The sequence below is a fragment of the Tachypleus tridentatus genome, chromosome 7 (assembly GCF_004210375.1).
Source record: "Tachypleus tridentatus isolate NWPU-2018 chromosome 7, ASM421037v1, whole genome shotgun sequence".
Lineage (NCBI taxonomy): Eukaryota > Metazoa > Arthropoda > Merostomata > Xiphosura > Limulidae > Tachypleus > Tachypleus tridentatus.
The window spans coordinates 68,421,139-68,443,225 of NC_134831.1; the positions used below are offsets into that span (position 1 = coordinate 68,421,139).

General features: G+C 30.4%; 1 protein-coding gene across 6 annotated transcripts in view; it reads left to right on the forward strand.

The window, feature by feature from the left end:
- LOC143255894 (bifunctional heparan sulfate N-deacetylase/N-sulfotransferase-like) overlaps nucleotides 1–22,087 on the forward strand; it is a 79,952-nt gene that overhangs the window by 45,777 nt on the left and 12,088 nt on the right. For 5 of the 6 annotated variants that reach the window (XM_076512275.1, XM_076512278.1, XM_076512279.1 and 2 more), the window contains exons 4-9: nucleotides 2,951–3,165; nucleotides 6,656–6,894; nucleotides 8,043–8,246; nucleotides 10,365–10,491; nucleotides 17,280–17,395; nucleotides 20,815–21,000. In XM_076512275.1, coding sequence (XP_076368390.1) covers nucleotides 2,951–3,165; nucleotides 6,656–6,894; nucleotides 8,043–8,246; nucleotides 10,365–10,491; nucleotides 17,280–17,395; nucleotides 20,815–21,000 — 1,087 coding nt within the window. Of the gene's footprint in view, nucleotides 1–2,950; nucleotides 3,166–6,655; nucleotides 6,895–8,042; nucleotides 8,247–10,364; nucleotides 10,492–15,801; nucleotides 15,918–17,279; nucleotides 17,396–20,814; nucleotides 21,001–22,087 lie in introns of all 6 variants that reach the window. The other variant, XM_076512276.1, reaches the window with a different exon arrangement.

A 22,087-nucleotide genomic window follows, 5' to 3' on the forward strand; every position in this document is an offset into this window, starting at 1 on the left:
TTATATAGTTCATAGAACAAGTTATGTGCACAGCATTTAATATAGACATAAGCTTGGCATACAAATGAAGTATTATGGATGATCCTACTGATTAAAGCTGTTACAAGTTAGCAAACTTGTAAGTTTTTGTGTAGTTTTACAAATAACCATATATTTAGATTTTATAAAGACCTGTGTAACCCATTATATATCAAGAAATATACTGTATGGTTTTAAAGAGTATTTGTTTGTACATAAAAATATTGTTTCTGAAGGCTTCAAACAGAATGTTTTTCTAGACTGTTTTTGAGGCTTATAAATTACTTTATGTGATTGCAAAATGTTTTAGAATACATCTTAAATAGCTTGAACTGTATTAAAAAATTAATAATAAAAAAAAACAATACAGATGGGAAGTAAAGTTGGCCTCATTTCAGAAGAACTGGGTTGATTGTGGTACATATAATTTATCTCAGATGAGTTTCCAATTTTTTACATTATGTAGTTGCATATTAAGATTTCAAATAGCTGGAAATTTTAATTGTAATTTGATTGAATGTCAATATGTATCAAGTGTATGATATTTGCAAACAAGATTGATACACATAATTTTCCTTCTTGCAAACAGTACTAAGTCTTCTGTGTGGTCTGAAACTGAATATTTTATTGACAGATAATGATGAGTAAATTAATTTTGAGTTGATATTGGTACACTTCGTTTGTCAGCTAGCTAGCTATCCTTAGCTGTCTTCATGCAGTTTACAAGCTGATTTTTCTCCAGTGAAGATACCTAATATCCTCATAGAAATACTAATATCCAAAGTTAATTCACTGGAGTTAAACAGTTTGTGTTCAAAATCTATAAGTATTTCTGGTCAAATATCTGTAGTTTCTGATTAATAAGCATTTATCACAGTTACAGCTTCTGAGGTTTATAGAATACTAACTGTAGCAGGCTAACAATATTACACTGTCTATTGGCATATCAATTTATAAACTTTTAGGGTGAGGTTCTCAAAAGTTCAGTTGGTAACAATATTCAAAGATACATAAGTGATTTCATGTAATATACACTGCTGGCCAAAATCTAAAAGCTAACAAACATAAAGAAAAAATATGCATTTTGCATTGTTAGATTCGACCACTTATTTGAGTAGAGCTTCGAAAGATGAAAATAAGAAAAGGGAAAAAAAAAAAAAAAAACTTTTTATCATTTAATAGGGAAAATGTGAACAGTATGAAATTAGCCTAAATACTAGTTGGTCAAAAGTTTAAGACCATACCAAAAAGAAATCCTAAACAGGGTAGGAAATGCTCAACAAGAGGTCTCAGTAGTGAGTTGCATGGCTGTCATTGCGAATAACTGCAAACATTTGCTTTGGCATGGTTGATATAAGCGTTTGCAGAATGCTGGCTGGAATGTTATTCCAAGTGATGAAGATGGCTTCATGAAGATCATGCACTGTTTGGAATTGATGTTCATTTCTATAGACTTCCCTTGCCATCTACCCCCAAACATTTTCAATGGGGTTCGGTTCAGGTGAACAAACGTTGGATCGTCCAAAAGACTCGCATTATTCGCCATGAAAAAGTCCTTCGTCCTGCGGGCATTGTGGATTGCAATGTTGTCCTGCTGAAAGATTCAGTCATTTCCACACAAGTGAGGGCCTTCAGTCATTAAGGATGCTCTCTCCAACATGCTAATGCAACCAGCTTCTGTTTGACACCCCTGTATAACCTGAAGCTCCATTATTCCATGGAAGGAGAAAGCATCCCAGATCATGATGGAACCTTCTCCACTGTGTTGTGTAGAAAATGTCTCTGGTGAGATATCCTTATCATGCCAGTAACATTGGAAGCCAACTGGACCATCCAGGTTAAATTTTTCTCATCAGAGAACAAAACCTTCATCCAGTTTTCTACATCCCATGTTTGGTGCTTCTCAGCAGAATGTAACCGAGCTGTTTTGTGGTGTGGAAGAAGGCATGGTCTTTGAAGATGTTTACAGTTTTTAAAGACTTTCTCTTGTAGATGTTGTCTTATTGTTCTTTAGCTGCATTCTGTGTCTGTAAGGGCCTTAACCTGTTTCAACGATCAGCTGGTGTCTTGCTAGACAACCCATCAAATCCTTGTGCTCAGTGCCGGCGAAATTTTCTTGGGCCAACCAGTTGAAATTCTAGTTCCGTATCCCTCAGGGTCTTTTAAGAAATTTGCAACAGCAATTTTACTACACCCAATCTCACCAGCTATGGCACATTGAGAGAGACCTTGCTTTTGCAGCTCGACAAATCTGCCACATTCAAACTTTGTCAAGTTTTTTGTCTTTGCCATGTTTTTACCCAGTGTAACACAGGAGATGTTGATAACACTAATGCTTGAACACAAATGACTAAATTTTGTTACTTGTTTACCAATTAACGCTTCGTTTCAGTATGGTCTTAAACTTTTGACTAGCTATTATTTAGGCTAATTTCATAGTGTTCACATTTTCCCTATTAAATGCCAAAAAAGTGTTTTATTTTTATTTTCCCTTTTCTTATTTTCATCTTTTGAAGCTCTACTCAAATAAGTGGTTGAGTCTAACAATGCAAAATTCATATTTTTTCTTTATCTTCATTGGGCTTACGATTTTGGCCAGCAGTGTGTATTGTTGATTCTTACATTCCAAAATCTTCTAGAAATTTAGGGAATAGTCAGAAATTTTGCAGTACATACATAACACTAAATGTAACATGCATTTCTAAATATATATTCAACTGAAACAAACTTTGATATTGAAATAAATATGTTGTACTAAATTCATTACAACTTTCATAAGCAGTAGTACGAATTATAGCATCCCAGTGAAACAAAATATTTTCAACCAGCGTATATATCTGTATATCATTTTAATTAATAACCTCCTTTTGAACATATTTTTAATTATGTATTGCCCTTCCTACTTTTAGCGACATGTTTCTTCTTCTACTAGGTACAAAGTAGAAGTAGCAGGGAAGAGTCTTCCTTTACTGACGAATCATGACAAAGGAAAATATGCTGTCATTGTCTTTGAAAACTATGAAAAATACCTATCGATGAATAAATGGAATCGTGGTTTGCTAGACAAGTACTGCATAGAATACAATGTTGGTATCATAGGATTTGTTCCCTCTAAAGAAGAAACATTCATTGGTGCACAGCTAAAAGGTGGTTTGTCTTATAGTTTTGAATGTACTAGTGTTTCAAAAGTATCTATTTTTACCATTACAGAACATATAGATATGTTTTCTATTTTACTTTGTAAATATAATTGTAGTTACAGGTAGAAAACTTTACTTTTAATTTTTAAAAGGTGTGGTCAGTTTTAACATGCCTTTCTTGTTGCTTGCCCTTAATGTAAAGTATTTAAATTTAAGAAATGTTCTAAAAATAGAATTTTAGAGTTTTAATGATGGTTTAAGTTAAAATTAAAGACTGAAATAGAAAATAATTACTGAAACTTTGGTATACTTTATAACTGGTTATGAGGTGGTTTATTGTATAAAGAATCAACTGAATCCTGTCAGAAAGACATAAAAAGGTGTTTTCATGAGACGTTATGTTGTCATTATTTCTTACCCTAAACAATATGTGGAAAGTATGTGTTATGTGGTGATTAAAAGATACATTAAGCAATAGAAAATAAGTACAGCATCATAACCAGAGAATAGTCTTAGGTGAGATCAAAGATCAGACATACAAGCCTTTGTTTCATTTTTGGTAGACCAATAGACAGTGGCCAGATACTTGAATATTAGAAAATAGCTAATGTTACTCTTATTTTTAAAGGGGATAGTAAATGTTGCCCTGGAAATTCTAGACCAGTTAGCCTGACATCTATAATCAGAATAAAATTGAGAGAGCCTAATAAAAGAAAAACTGTCTGATGATATATCACAAAAGGAAGTCTTTTCTGACTTTTAATTTATTTTTGAAGATCTTACATGTGGTATGGAAGACAGGAAAGGTTTGAACTTGCATTTGTCTAAAGCATCTTTTTAATAACATGCCACACAGTAGGTTAGCTAAGAAAATCATGTTGGTGATGGCTGGGGAAAGCATACTTGATTGTAGGATATTTTGATAAAAGAAGCAAAAAGTAATGATAAATGGAGTCCATTTGCACTGTACCCCTATTACTACTGGGGTACCTCAGAGTTCATTAATCAGGTTTTTGGTTTTTCCTATTTACATTAATGGTGTTGATATGGGTAATAAGTAAAGTTCATGGATGAAATTAAACTTTTGAAATTTCTACCTATCATGATGATATTAAAGTACTACAGAATGATCAGGTGGTTAGTTGAGCCACTATTAGTAAATTACCTTTAATTACAGTAAGTGCAAGATAATATAATTATCATAATGTGGATGGCATATTAATATAGGAAAGACAAACTCAAAACCTTGGCTAAAGAAGAGGATCTTGGCTTAATGTTGGATAAGGCACTTAAACCATCAATACTATTCTCTTGCTACTACCAAATATAATACAATTTTAAATTGCATTTATAGACATAATGGTTAATATTACTTAAAGTTATGGTTTCCTTACCTGAGAAGGGACATTGATATGTTGGAGGAAGGTTACTGTGATGGTTCTGGAGATGGAAGGTTATAGTATGGGATAAGGTTAAAATATTTGTAATTTATTCTTTATGAAAAAAGAATGGTAAGAGGTGATCTTGTTGCAGCTCACAGGATTATCCTCTAATTTCTTTGTACTCTGTTCTGAAAAGAAATTTCTACCTAAAATTCTTTGTACTATATTCTGAAAAGAATAGGCCCCAATTAATACAGTTTTATTTTTCTGACAGGGTGATTGGCTTATGAAGTGAAATGATCTGTGTAAAACATGCAAAACTATTAGTGCATTGTACAACTTATTGACATTTCATTTGCATTTTCTAGGATAATGTTTTATACCATTAATAAATTCACCACCTAGTTACCATTATATAATGTTTATGACTCGTATGTGTATATCATATATCTGTTTCCAGAATTGTATTATGTTCATTATTGTGTATCCATGTTCTGTGCATTATAATTAATCATCATGAATTAAATATATGGTTCAGTTTTCCTTCATGCATTACTGTAGAAATCCAGTCTTGTTCTTTTAAGTTGAAATGTGATTTATTCATGTAAACGTGTTTCTGCAATTCCTCTGTAATGATTTAAAGGTAAATATTTTTGAAGATTGATGGTTGTCTATTGTATTATGCTTGTTTCAGACAAAGCATGTTTTACGTATGTGACATCAGTTGAACTGAAAAGTGTACCTGTGTAATTTAATTAATCTTCTTCTGCTGTGTCTTCATGTTGATGATACAGTTGCTCTTACAAGTTCTGTATGTAGCCCAGGTGTAGGTGTAAACCAAATAATTGAGTGGAAAAAACAAATTTACTTGAAAAACAAACTAATTTTGATTACTTAAAACTGGTAAGGTACTGAAAATCAGTAGACCTAATATCTGTAGTAAGATCTACACAAGATATCTGATGTTGGTTTTCATTATATTTTGAATAATTAACAGAAATATGGAGGAAACAAATGAACATTAATTTAAAAGTTGATCTTACTTGTGCTTATATAATAGTTAGGTGTATTTATCTAATGAAATAAAATTGTGACAACTTTTACTAAAAAAACATTAAAATGGAAATATTAGATTGGATTATTATTCAGTTATTGAAGAGTGATACACTGTTACTCTGCAACATGAAGGTTTAACCTGTTCAGTGCCATAGACGAGATAATTCGTCCAATCTGATCGATAACACAGTGCCACGGACAAGTTAATTCATTCTCAGTAATACCTAACTTCAATGCTAGATTTCAGCACCATACATGCATTTGACCTACTCCCAAATTGTTTCACTTTTGATCCAAAATGGCATCATGAAAAAAGTTACAAAATGAAGAAGCATTAGAGTTGTATTTTGAACTTGGTTCGGAGGTACCGTAGCAGCTGAAATACTTGGCAGTCAACAGGTTAAAATTCTAACTCTTAACAATATGGATACTAATTTTACAGTTTGTTTGCATGATTTCTTTTAGACTATTCATCTTTTACTTATGACCTGAAATGTTATGATTGAGAATTAATATTTGTTTTGAAGGAAAAAATAATTTAATGTATGTTTTTTTTTGTTTTTTTTTCAAAATCTGGGTCTCTTAATCTGCAGTGAAGTTTTATCAACTTTCTTTCCTCTGGTCCATGTGCAACCTTTAGAGTTTCTTGAGTATTCATCAAAATAATTAAAAAATCCCTGACTTTCTTCATTTTCATATTTTAATAAGTTTTTTTTTTCTTGCTATTTCACTTTTACCTTTGCTACTGCCAAAATAATGCTGCACATGCTTCTTGTTTTTGTGAGGTAAACAGAATAAATGTTTTTACTGGTTCATTACAAAAATTGTAAGTTGTTTATTCATAACTTACCTTTAAAATGTATGGGCACTGTGATAGATTCTGGTTATAAAGTGCTTAAGTTAGAAAACATATGACATATGTGATTTTAAAAAAATTAGGATAATAATTTTTCTAGCAGTATGTTTCTTGTTTTAGTGAACATGAAAATGTTTTAGAAATAATTTTAGATGAATATTTGAAGCTATGTTTAGTTCAGTAATTAGATTAATCTGTTTTAGGTTTTCCATTGTTTATCAGCACCAATCTCAAATTAAAAGACTACTACCTCAACCCAAGCTCTTCAATCTTGAGATTGACACGTGCTGGAGAAGTTCACTATGGGGAATTACCAGCAGGTGACTGGACTATATTCAAAACAAATGATTCATCCTATGAAGCTTTAGCATGGGCTAGGCCTCAGCATTTTGTACCTGCTTCGTCTGAGGATATCAGCCCATTTCTACCTGTTATAGTTCAGGTAAAATTAGTAAATTTTGTCAATAATATTTGATGTTTGATGAGATTAAATTATTAAATTTGTAAACCTTTAACTTTCAGGTATCTCATTATTTGTATGACTTCATTTATTGTTTAGATTTGGTGCAAGCTTTATTACTTATTAATGATTAAACATGCATGATGTGCCAAGTTTGAACATAGAGGTATTATAATCCAATCATGAAAGAAATAAAATTATTTACCTCATTAAACTGAATTAGCATAAGTGTTAATTGCTTCTCCTACAGTTAGTTTATTAAAATTTCTGAATTATTTACCATAATTGTATGTAAAAAACAAAAATTAGAGATTAGTAATAAGCCAGTTGCTTTTAATTGAGTAATTTTTTTCATGAGCAAATGATGATGACTCCTTTGAAAAAGGTTTTCTGTCCAGATTGCTTCATATAGAATTTGTATTGGGTTACCCAAATTGTTTGGCTTTTTGCTTGTTTAATTAAGATTATGTAGGCTACAAGTTTTGTAAAAACTTGTGATCATTTATGAACTTCAGAATTTGTGATTTTATTCAATATTTAAAGAAATGACTTTGTAAATGATATTGTACTATTCTTGTCTGTAGTTAAAGAATACATAGGTGACTTGCCAAGATGTTTCTTATTCAATTCTGTGCTCTGATGGTAATTTATGGGTGTCGTTATCGTTTGTTTTTTATTCTTTAATAGAACTTTTGTTTTATTCTAGGATCAATAAAAAAAAATTATGATTATGGATCTTCACGTATAGTTCATTTCTGAAGTAATACCAACTGGTAAATCAATTAAATCAGGTTCGATATGAAAGTATTGAGAATTAATGTCTACCTTTGTTATAAACTGTTAGTGCTGGTTGACTTTAGCAACTAATAACTTTCTTATCTGGCTTGTAGCTGTTTAATACACCATACATGATAATCATTACTTGATACAACCTGCTGCATTTTTATTATCATGATCTTTTTGCTTGGAGATGTTTGTAGGTCAACTTTATTACAAAAGATAAGTTATATGATTTATTTGCCTGTTGGCTATCAAAATATTAATGTATCTAGTTACAGTTAAATATTATTTAATTAAATACTGCATGAGCATTAGATATTAATTTTTATTTTTTGCCACTGCTAATATAGGATCATGGATTATATGATGGAATACATCGAGTGCTCTTTGGTAATGGCTTCAAGTTCTGGCTGCATAAGCTTTTATTTCTAGATAGTGTGTCCTTCCTTTCTCATGGAAAGCTTAGTTTTCCTCTCCAAAGATACCTCCTTATTGACATTGATGACATTTTTGTTGGAGAAAAGGGCACTCGTATGAAGCCAACAGATGTACAGGTAGGATTTTGATGTGAAAATATTGGGAAAGTTTTTCTTAAAGGACATATAAAATTCATTGCCTGTTTCTCAGTCACAAAGATTTTACAATTAAATATATCATTGGGTGTTTCTGATGCATACTTTTCTTTCTAAAATCCATTCAAACCACTAGAATAAAACAAAATCTTTTGTAGTAAGTATTTCAAAAGTATATGTAAACTTAACATGTAATAACAACAGCGTAAAAGTAATTTTATAGAATTTTAAACAGAAATTCTAAAACAGTTAAAATGGTAAAAATTGGTGTGTCAGTCAAGGTGTGAGCACGTACAATGAAACCCATGATGCAAGGGCCTAACTTAGCGACTTTAACTGGTTTGTTTTAACTGATACAGAATGCAAGTTTTGACAGAAAAATACAGTAATTGGAAATCTTCACAACTGTAACATTAATTTGTGTTTCTCTTGCTTCTTTAATTTACTTCGTTTAATGCTGTGTTGATGCACATGCATGGATTGTATTGACTTATAACTAATATCATACATTGTTATATAAAATATGTTAATTTTCTTTTAATATGTAAAATTCATCTTGCCTTTAAATTTTTATCTCTTAAGTTGTGATGAAATGCATCAAAGTTCTGTACCTCACAATCTATGTAAAGTGATGAAATGCATCAAAGTTCTGTACCTCACAATCTATGTAAAGTGATGAAATGCATCAAAGTTCTGTACCTCACAATCTATGTAAAGTGATGAAATGCATCAAAGTTCTGTACCTCACAATCTATGTAAAGTGATGAAATGCATCAAAGTTCTGTACGTCACAATCTATGTAAAGTGATGAAATGCATCAAAGTTCTGCACCTCACAATCTATGTAAAGTGATGAAATGCATCAAAGTTCTGTACCTCACAATCTATGTAAAGTGATGAAATGCATCAAAGTTCTGCACCTCACAATCTATGTAAAGTGATGAAATGCATCAAAGTTCTGCACCTCACAATCTATGTAAAGTGATGAAATGCATCAAAGTTCTGTACCTCACAATCTATGTAATTATAACAAAGCAGGTTGCCAATAATAACTGGTTATATTTTTCTACCTTCAAGAACATTTCAGGCTTTCACTTTAGAACTAATTTATCTTATCATAAAACTGTCTTTGAAACTAATCAAAATAAAAACAGTTTGTTTGAACACCTATTATTGAAATTTTCATCACAATAGAAGTATAATAACCTTTTTTGTTGTTGTTGCAGAATTTCATTGCTGTTGCCTAAAAGTATTACTGTTGTAGAGTGGTGGATGGCATAAGTGATAGATAATATTTAATGAATCTGTTTTATTAATGATGAGAGTCAGTGTACAATTATAATGTACTTGAAATTTTTACAAAGAACACTCATTTAAAAGGAATGCAAATTGAAATACAGATTTATTGGTTCACTTTATAGTTGGCACATATTACCTTATACTTGAGAATTCTAATATAATACGTTATTTTCATTAATATAAATGGCATATCTGAGTTAAGTTTTTTATGATTATTTGTTCATATATTTTCCTATCAGCAGCACATTGTTTTAAATTAAGAGCACTTAAAGGTAAATTGTTAATAAGAGTTAGTAGTATTTGTGGAATTATGAATCTGAAAATAACAATGGTGTACATGTTGTTATATGAAAACACACACACACACACACGTTTATTCTTGGTTGTGTCACACTTAACATTCACTATATTCTTTTATTTCTGCATCTGATACAGCCAAGTGAATTTATTAAAGATCCAACTAGATACACAAAGCCTTATTTGAACTGTTAAATTTTCTCTATCACATTATTCCCTAATGTATTTTGATGTAATCTGTTGAGGGTTTAGTCTTTGATTTTTCAAATTTAAGCTGAAAGAAAATGAATAGAGCATTACCTCATACATGTGTGCATTTAAGGGAGAAACAACAAGAATGGGAAAAGTAAATATTACTCATTATTGGCACACCTAATGGCAAAAAAAAAAGAATCAATTTTTCAAAAATCAGTTCATGGAATATTTCTTGCTATTGTTGTTTTATGCAGCTTGTTTGTTTGATTTATCATATAGATGTAATTTATTTCTTTACTTAAATCACCAGGCATTACTACAGGCTCAGGAGCGTATAAGTAGCATCATTCCTGGTTTTCGTTTTAATCTGGGTTTCTCAGGGAAGCATTACCATAGAGGAACTGAGGAAGAGAATGAAGGTGACGATGCACTTCTTGGTAGGTGTTTTTACACTAAGAGTGAACACTTAAATCTTGCTATAATCTGTATATGACAGTTCGCTGTATAACAATTTTACTGTATGTTATACAGAAGGATTGAAGTTTCTATTGTTATGTGTAAGAATAGACATAGTTTGACTGTATAAATTTCTTCCAATATTTGAAAGAAAACATTGAATGAAATAACATAACTGTTAAATAATTGCTTTAAATATAAAATGGAAAACTGTGTGAATATGAGATTCTTATATATGAATGGTGCAGATGATTATAGATTGATATATTTAAAACATTGTAGGTAATCTATAAATGATAATTGTCAGTTGATAGGGACCATATAGTTTGTACTTAGAATTTATATAGAGTAGATTACAGAACAAATGGTGAGAGTAATCAGTGGGTGAATAAAGAAACCTCACAGCTAGTAATGTGTAAGGTTTTAGATTACCTTAACTTAAAAGATGTGATTATCTCCTGATGTACTACTAGAGCTGGGTAACTAGTGGTATTTGTTAATTGATTAATCAATAGCCCAATTAATCAATTTCATTTGATTAATCAATAAGTACAAGAAAAAAACGTTAGTGGCAGGTTCTGTCAGAGAGTTAGCAATTCACCAATGGTATCAACAACAATAAAAAGGAAAGGTTGGCAGTGGATGCTGCTAATCAGATGCCTTCCCTGTAGTAAGCAGTGATATAGTAATCTTATGTGTGCAAGGTTGATTTATTGTATCAGAGAATTAACATTTACTATAATTCCATATTTACCTAGTAAGTTTTGTTAAACATTACAGATATGTTGTACATAAAGAATCAGAATGTTTAATGTGATTCTACTGAAGATTCATTGCTGAGTTTGCTTTAGTCAGTTTTGATTCAGATTCTGGCTTGTCTGAGTGCAAGGGTATTTTCACATTAAGGATGAAAATACTCTTGACTCTTACACTTCTTACATTTCATTTACACAACCTCCAGAACTTCCTAATGAATATCAAAAGTTTTTCTCTAAAACATATCTTGTTTGTTATTTTGTCTACCTTAACACACTATAAGATCTAAATCTTTTTGAACAACATTGTAACCATCACACACACACACACACACACACACACATTATATATACATATATACACATCCACACAAAAAACAGAAATAGATATAAATTGCATATTTTTTATTCCTAGATTAATGAAGATTGTGACATAAAAGTACTATTGTTTATCCTAAACACCTAAACAGTATTGGGTGTTTAAAAGCTTACATCTGTTTTTAATTTTATAAACAGCATTAAATCACCCATCAAGAACACCATGTTGAAGATAAACAAAATTTCAGCTTATGTCGCACAAAGTCTCATCTTCAGATTACATCATACAATGTGTTACGTACCTAGATATTTTGTCTTTTGTGTTTTGAGATGAAAATTTGTTGCTTTTCAGTAAATGTTTAATTTTTTGTTCTTTAGTTACTTCTGTTAATATGTTAAAACAGTATAAGTAGGAAACAAGAGGTTCAGCACTTCTGGATTGATTCCTATTGGAAGTCACTCTTGATAAACCCTCAGTTTTTATCATTTAAGTGGGCTGTCTAAAAAATACAGTAGCTTTCTAGTATGCATTTTAAAACATAATAATTCATAAATAATCTAAAACTAGTATTATTTATCAGAGCACCAACTTCAGTCTTTACTCAGTAAAATCTGCCTGAGAAATGATGACTTTTGTTGAAATAATTAACGTAAATCACAAAATGTAATCACAAAATAGCCTTTCAAACCATGAAGCAATGGAAGGAGCTTCTGTGGTGGGTGTAATAAATTTATTTATATTTCAGAAAATAAAGTAGGTAAGAGGTTCTTATCTTAAATATTATGGCCTGACAATATCTATAGTTGATATCTGTAATTGCTGGACATTATAACTCCCATACTTGATTTCTTCAATAGTAGAAGTAATTGAAAATTATGATAATTGGAAATCCTAAGCTTGGTTAGTTTATCAATTTTGTGAAAGTCAAGTTAATGGTAATCTTGCTTAATTTATTACTGAAATAATCAAAAACAGTGATAACTGGAAACCATAATTCCAATTAGTAGATTATTTTTAGGACAGTCAGTTTAATCAAAATTTTGATTAGCTAATGTGAGACTGATCAATACAGTTATTGTTCATAGGTAATAAATTAAGTTACCCAGCTACTGTAGATTACTCTGGAATTTTTCATTTTCACTGAGAGCAATCTCCAGGAGGATAGACTTGTAAATGTTTCTCTCAATTCTTTTTCTTATTTTATCAAAGTACAATATGAAATGACTATTTAGTGGTTATATTCATGATGTTAGAAAATCATGTATGTTCAAGAAATCTTGATACAAAGTGATAAAAACCCTATAACCCAAGCATTTTTGAAAGGTGGACCTTTATCCTTCAGGAGCAAACTGGAAATGTGTATAAATATTTCTGACTATTGGATAACTTTCATAAAAATAGATTATTCTCACATTATTTTACATTAATTATAAACTTTAGAAACTAACCTATATTTTTACCCTTTGCATGAAAGGGCATTTCATGCACAGTAAGTTATTTGAACAGCTAATAAAATGTTAATGCTTTTGGCAGTATTGAAAATTATAAAGCTTATTTTCCATTGTTTTCTTCATGACTGATTTGTAACCTTGTTCTTCATATTTTGTATTAATATGAAATCTAATTTTTTCAGGGTAGTTTAATATAAATTAAGATCAATTTTACTTAAGTGATATGTTGAATTTTACAACTTTAGAAAGTGAGACATATTTTAATAACTTTGTTAATCATAGAAATTAATGTTTGTTTTACATAAAATATTTTTTGTATATATATTTTATCTGACCATAGTTTTGGAATGGAATACATTTTTCTTCTGTATATTGTTAGTATTTGATTAATTATCTTATCTTGTAATGTGATATTTCCTCATTTAGAAAACAAAAGTTTTTTTGCCAATGTTCACAATATTTCATATAATTTTATTTGCTGTTGAATGTAGTAGTACACTTTTATTAATGTAATTTTCTTCATTTTTTTGAGTAAAATTCTTTTCCATGTGTTTACATATCTTTTAACGCTTGAATTTTAGTTCATTATTATTATTATTGAACATATTATTGCATTTTATTCATCACGTGAACATGATTTATCTCCTTCAATATAATTCATATTTTTCAATTTTTAAAACATTTTAAGTAAGTGTTATCCTCTAAATATAACTATCGACCTTTGAACCTACTCTATTTCCTTCATTCTTTGGGCATACCACTTTCCCTTTTGCTAGTCAAATATATTTTTATTCAGTACTTTATCATAACAATCATTCTGTTTCTATAACAACAAAAGTGCTGAATCTTCTGAGCATGTCTTCATTCTTGTTTATTCTGTACCTTTTGCACAACTTAGATGTAGTATTCTCCTGACTGGTTGTCTTCTACTTCATCCTCTGATTTTAATGATCTTTTTCATGCTGTGAATGAACATTTTCCTCATTCACATGAACATAACATTCCTTCTCCTTTAAGCTAGAGAATGTTGTTTTTTTCTCTTGTTACTGATCATGGTAACCTGCTCTATGATTTTGAATAAAACCAGTGTTGTATATTATCAGTATTTCATTGTCATTTTATCCTTCATAGTATTTCCATTAGCCAATTCAGTCAGCTGTTATCTTGCTTATAGGTGTGTGTGTGTGTGTGTCTGAATGTTTTGTTCCAATATCGTTTCAGTTTTTATTTAAAGAAAATGGTGCAATTCTCTTTTTGAAACTTTCGTTACTTTAATATGGTCTTAATATATTGTTTTGTTTTGTTTTTCACAAAAATGCATACCAGACACTTTCCATTCATAGTTAGTCACTTGCAAGTTTAACATTCATTCGGTATTTTATTTTTCTGTTACGACCTTAATTCCAACTAGTATAGGGTTTGCCAATATTTGTGTAAACTAAGAATTTTTATGCTCAAATGACTGGCCCATTTGGCAACTGTATTGGATAAGTAGGTTACAAGTTGTGCACTGTGGCTTCCAGGCTTATTGAGTTTTTATAGTAGTACTAAATACATGCTTCTTATTTGTGTTGTTGTGATTGAAAGGTTTAATCTATAACATCAGTGAAAGTGATATCCATTTAACAGTGAAATGTGCATGACACTTAATATGGTATGTATTTTGACTAAAAAAAATATTTATATGCAAAAACGGCTCGTTTGGGTTGAGAAAATATTTTACATAGAAGAGCGAACAACGTTTCGACCTTCTTCGGTCATCGTCAGGTTCACAATAAGTCTGTGTGTTTATAACACTAAAACATCTAAATTTAATATTTGTTAAGTGCAGGGCACAGGTAGACAGTAGTGTAAATTTGTACTGAACAAAGATAATACACAATATTGTGACACCATTAGAAAAAGAAAAAAAAAATCATGTCTTGCATTTCATAAAAGTGATTTTCCCAAGTATTGTGTTTTACCTTTATTAAATCTTGTTTGACTCTTAATATCTTAATATAGAATCCTCATATAATTTATCTTGTATTTGCATTAGTTTTATTTTAAAATGTTGTTTGTCTTTTTGTGTGAAGTGAGTGTGTCTTGAATGTAACTTATTCAATAAAGCTTGGATGTTCTTGAATTGTTATTGCTATTACTTAAGCACCTTTAGAAATAATGCTAAAGATATTTGTGGAATGTCTATCTGTGTTTAAGAAGCTAAAGTATAAATAGATATGCATGTATGATCTGAAAAAAAGCACCTATGTAAATATCCAGTTGTTAAGTTTCTGTGTGCATTTAAATGTGTATATCTTTGTAACAGTACATGAAGATGTGGTACTTAGAAACAGCATTCCATTTAATGTGGCCTTTAAATAATCAAAATTAGTGCATGTGAACCCCAAATAGTTATTATAGTTGCCTATGAGAATGTTAATGACAAAATTGTGTTAAATATCCATGACTTTATAACTACAGGTTTTGACCTATATAATTATGTGGTAGGAAAATGATTATTATCCTTGAGCTTCCTTCGCTTTAAATGATGTACTTATGTATGGCAAACAGTAAAAGATTAATGTACTTAGAGATGTTGGAAAAGTTTATGATTTTAAATAAAATAAGTTGTTAATATTAATTAATGTTTTTAATTTTTATAATTATTCTTTTAATTTTAAAAAGATTATTCAAAAATATAATAGAAGTATTTCAAGGTCTTGAGAGTGTGAGTTGTATGTATTTAAGTCTAAAGGGTATTTTAAAATGAGGGTTTCTTTACAGAGTTTGCTGTCAGCTTTTGGTGGTTTCCTCACATGTGGGGCCACACTAAGCCACATTTGTTCAACAACATCTCTTACTTAGAAGGCAACATGAACAGAAATTACCAGTTTGCAAAGGTACAGGATAATTACATTAAATGGAAACAGTAGGTTTTGGTCATCTGCTTGAGATTTGCTGAAGGCTTAACTGTGGTTTGTAAAATACTAAATTAAGCAGAAAGTACTTCCATTCTGAAAAGCCACACAAGAAGGGAACTGTTAAAGCACATTCAAGTTAACTTAATGTACCTTCTTTGTAAAGCACCTAGGATGTCAAAGCATGATCTGTTGGAGTGCTTGCTATGCACTGTAATGTTTCTTTGACTCATCCAGTTAGTGAATTTTCTAACTGAAATAAGAAAATATTTTTTTAAAAGTTAAAATTTTGCAATGAAGTTTAGGTCTTTTGCTATCACACAAGAAAACATTTTATGTAGAAAAGGCAAAAATTTGTCATCTAATAAAGGTGTTTCTATATACAGATTAATGAGGCTGAAAAGAGCCTTTCTGCATATTTATCTACAGTTGATACTAAAACCTCCTGATTTTCTAGGTTGATACTACAATAGATTTTCTTTCTTTGAATAAGTGTGTGAGTGAATGGGTTTAGTATAAAACAGGTATGTTTATAAGGTCTTCAATTCCACACTTCTAACTCTAGGTTTGTCTGCGAAACTTCTTACCACGTAAGCTGGTTTCATGGGCAGGATGTTGTCAGTCAATTAGTTTTTATAATTACCTTCATCCAATCCTCTTGTACACCAGTGTCTTCTAAACCTAACCTTTCATGGTTAACCTGTATTTAAGGGATTCTGGTTTCTCGTGTTATTCATAACGTTCATCCTGTTACTCTCTCTTACTGAACCTAACTAGCTTTATACTGTATATAACCTTACGGACTTTTTCACTAATACTATACATCTATATGTTAATTGTTTTCTTTCCTTGTAAGCCTATTTGAACATGCACAACTGCAAGAGCTACATTTATTATTTTTACTTTTTCTAATTTCACATAACTGTATCACCTTCATTTATTTACCTTATGCTAAAGATTACTACTTTCATTTTTTATTTCTTTAAATTATTGTTTCTTTCATATCTAACCTCACTACCACAATGTGTAGTAATGTTTGTTCTGTCATGCAAATTCTCATTGACTCTTTTTTAAATCAAAATACTCGTTTTCTCAAGTTAAGTCTCGTTACCTCTGTTTGACTATTTATATTAATCTTTACTACATATCTCTGTTTTCACTGTAATACATATTGTTTCGTATAAAATCTCGCAAGTTTCAATCATGTGCCACTTTTCGAACCTATTATCGCACAATAAGTCTCACGACTTCCATTTATTTGGTACGTTATGGATCTGGTCTTTCATATTAAACTACTACCTCCATTTGATTGACACACTGTGGTCCTTGTTTATCTAATAAAAGCTCACAGTTCCAAGTTCTGGTGGTTTTGTCACATGTGGAGCCACACCAAGCCACACCTGTATGAGAACATCTCTCACCTAGAGATGGAGATGAACTTGAATCATCAGTTTGCTCAGGTAATACTTAAATGTATACCATTGTTTAAGCACTTCATATCCAAAACACGAGTAATTGATTTTAGCCCAGTTTTTGTACAGGTGATTTAATTCATAATATTGATCAACCTTGTCTGTAAAATTGTAGTTTTAATTTGTATGTGAAATTGTTTTAAGGAAGTTGTATGAAATGATAAACTTCAAAACAAGATGTTGGATATTTATTTCCTATAACTTGCATGTAAAGAACATATTAGCAAATTAATTTATTATAGCACCATATTCATAATTGCTTAATATTGTAGACCCACCTAAATAAACTTGCAAATAATTTTAAACTGTTTTCTGGTAGATTATCTTCTGATGTTAAGAGATAGGTTAAGTAATTGATATAAATGTGTGTGTACTTGCTATGTAAAGAGGAAATACATGCATCATCTATGTGTAATTATAATGCTCATATTTGTCCTTATTGAACTTGGAAGTTTTTTGGTTTATTTTAGTGTTCGTATGAAAATGGATCTATCAGGTTTACTTACAGTTCATTGTGACAGTATGGTATTAAAAATGTTACATGTATACACTAATGTATAAATATTAGGTGAATGATGCAAGTGTTTAAAAAAGAATGTTTTGTTTTAAATTTGTTTTTCACTATGAAATATAGTTTACGCTATACTTAATTAATTTTTCTTTTGTTTAGTTTATGAACCTTTTAGAGTTTGTTTTTTGATTCATTATGGTTTCACAAACCAAAAGTAGTGGTTTGTAGTAGAGATCATCCATTGTTCTTTATTATTATTTAATACTGTTCTGCCAACCTAGAGCAAAAACCACTGAGTATTGTAGTAAAATCTGAGCACTTTTTCTAAATGCATCATTGCACACTGTGTAGGCAGGGTTTAGTTTATTTAACTACCTAGCAAATAACAGTAGATCTATAAACATTGATGTACAATCAGTTTGAGGTAGTCTGTGGTTTATGTGGAGTCTTGTATTTCAATATACATCTATATGTATATAGCTGTGTTCAGGCTGCGAGTGTAGTTTAATGTTTATGTGGCAGGCATGACACATGCACCATAGCAATTATTAACTTACTGTTGCCACTTTATTAATGTTACATATCATTTAGCTATGTATAGGGTTCCTGCCCTTTCGAGCATGACACTGTTGACAGGATCTCAGTTTTTTTTACCACTGTATAGGCATCTAGACTGTCTCCCATAACAGAAATCTTTAAACTGTTGTTTAAAAGATAGCACAAAGTTCAGTTTTCAAGCATTAGATCAGCAATAACAATGGTAGGTGATGGTAATTGTCAAATTACAGCTAACATTGCATGGTGGTTATAAATTTTACAGACACTTTCGATGAAATAGCTGTTCTTGAAGCTGACTATAAGGAATGGCAAGAATTATGCAAGTGATTCTAGGTGAAAGTCAGGCAGAAATTTTCTAGGTATATTTTATTAAGAAAATACTTAGTTTCAGGTAAAGTATGCAGCAGCAGTGGTTTATCAGAGTTTAGGGTTGTTACAGTGCTACATGGTTGTAGAAGTGTCACAACCCAAACTCTTATCAGAAATGGAGGAGGAAATGCATATATTAATATAATCAATTCAAAATTGTTCATTAACAAATTTTTTACCTTATAGTGCGAGTAGAATGTCTCTCAAGGTAAATCTGGCCAGCTGGAAGAAAATTGTGACTGGCTTTACTGTGACTAGCAAAGAAGGAAGAAATATAATAACTATAACAAATATTAATGATGTTTTATTTGTATATGGCAGCCATTATGACATCTTGTAGTTACATCGGACATATATGAATGCATCTATGCAACTTCAATTCAATTGATTATCTGTGTGTGTGTGTGTATATATATATATATGCATAAAGCTTGCATTTCTCTATGTGTGTATATAGATAGATAGAAATAATAACTATCCAACATGCATGTATAACTCTCATATGGTTACAAGATCCAGTCCATGCACCATCCCAGTATTGTTTAGTAGTTCCTCCAGTGCAATGTTTACAGACTCCCCATGTAACTTTGGGGTATAGATATAGTATTTATATATATTTTACAAGTGTATGTATATATATATATATGATCCTCCCTGTATCATTGTTTTCATATGTGTTGTGCTATTATCAAAGATAACATTCTGGCAATGATATCAGAAGCAGTAGTCATCCAGTCTTAAAGAAGCCAGTTCAAAGTTTGTCATTGTTTCTCAAGAAAGCATAGTACACCAACTATGTATTTCATTAAATTAAACTGTTTCAAATGAGATAGTATTGCAATTATAAAGATTGTATCTCAAAACGGCTGGTATGGATATTAACACTTTTATTGATAAGGAGAGAACAATGTTTAAGACCTTCCTAGGTCATCTTTCTTAACCTGAAGATGACCCAAGAAGGTCGAAACGTTGCTCTCTCCTGATCAATAAAAGTGTTGATACCCGTACCAGTCATTCTGAGATACATTATTTCAAGCGGGTTTCTTGTCATCAAGAATTATAGAGATTTATGTCCATGATGAACATAAAGAAAACTAAAAAAACAAGATTGTTAAAAATTGCTGATTTAAAAAAGGGGGAACTAGGGATTTTGAAAATTATAGAAACAGTTGTAATAAACTGGAGAATAATGTGGATATTACTTCTTCAAGCGATAAATCACTACTTTGATTCAACGCCTACTAAAATCTGTAATATTGGGGAGAGTCAGAATAGGGATTTGAAGCTAGAGGAAATGTCTCATACATTAAGTTTGTTTACTTATTATATAATTGTTTTTTTACTTTTAAGTTACCAATCTTGTTTTTGTAATTTTCTGAAGATCCCTTTTCTTCCCCTTTTTAAATTAATAGTTTATAATAATCATGTTGTATAGGATATACTATGTGTGCTGTAGCACTATAATGTGTTGTGAACTATTTCAAACAAAATAACTTTGACTTTAAACAAGATTTCAGACCTCTTAATTTGAAATATTGATATGAAAATTGTTCCATTTTAATTATTATTTTATATATATACACACACACACACAGTTTTTGCATAAAATCATCTTCAACTGCATTTATTCTAGTTATGATAAATTATTTAACAGGTTCATTGGCATTCCATTTAAAATATGGTAGTCTTACATACATTTTAAGTATAATCTGTGGATGAAAGGAAACCTTAAAACACTTGTTTCTTACTAATAAAAATGAAAAAAAGGTTGTATTTTTGCCAATTATTTGAGTATCGGTTGTTGTTTTTTTTTATTTTTTCAGACAAGTATTTTATTAAAACACATCATGGTAAATACTTAAAAAATCAAAATGCCACAATGTTGTCTCTTAAGTTTTTATAAGATTAAAGAGTTATTTATGTAGCAGATATAACTCTCATTATATGTTTCTGTATTTTCTTCCTCTAGGAACATGGAATTCCCACTGATTCAGGATATTCTGTTGCTCCACATCATTCTGGTGTATATCCTGTCCATGAACAACTGTATGAAGCTTGGAAACATGTTTGGAATATTCGCGTCACTAGTACGGAAGAATATCCTCATCTTCATCCTTCCAGGTTCAGGAGAGGGTTTATTCATAGAAACATAATGGTATGAAATTTTAGCCCTGTAAGTAATAATCCATTTGAAATTTCTTAATTGCATTGGTCCGTAATGGAATGTTGCTGTCCAAAATACAGAACATGTATCTGGTATGCTATAGCCAAGTTAAAAGACCATTTCTTATAGCATAGGTTCTGATATTGTGTGGTAATTTAATTGTCATGGTGTTCTTTCAAACAGCTATGTGAATGCCATTAAAGAAATGAAAATATATATCTTCATTTAGATTAGTTGAAAATCCAGAAAGGTGTGTTGTTTGGACTGTGTGTCAAACTGTACTGATACTATAGTGTTCAGTCAAATTTGGATGTTGAGAAAGCAGTATCTGTGTGCAATGATCACAGTGACATTGGTTATGTTTTAAACAAACTAACATTAGATCTAGACATAAGTTGAACTTTATAATGTCAGCTTAAAATAACAAGTTATCACATAAGTTTAAATTCATTTCACGATGGGATTCTCTCTGCCTTAATCAGTATAATTAAACTTGATTTGAGAATAAAATGAAATGGTTTGTAATGAAGATTTATTGAGGCATAGCATTAGTTTAGAATTAAATGCCATTTTACACATCTAGGCCTGTATTAGACTCTGTAATAAAGATTCTACCTTTTTATATGCAAATATGCATTTGTACATTAAGTTGGTATCAGGGAGTGTGTTTCAAGCTTTTCATCCATTATATATTAATGTTCATATTTTATTAACTAAAAGTAAATGAATGTATATTTCTTGTCAGTTTAGTAGATCTACAGATATTTTATTGACTTTGGGTATGCAAAATGCCAGATTTGATTGACAATACACATTAAATGTATTATATATATATATATATTAACTACCTGTTTTTATTCATGCACATACTTTATTTTAAATATATATTTGTGCTTAGTTCAGTTATGTGAATCTGGATTGAAACATATATGGAAGAAGTGATTAGGTTAAGAATGTGCTACTTGTTAACATTATCATTTTTTATAACAAAAAAAATTAATTTGTAATCTACATTCTTTTAGTCTGGAGATTTCATCCTGGAAATTAAAATATATCATTATAGTGTATATATTTATAG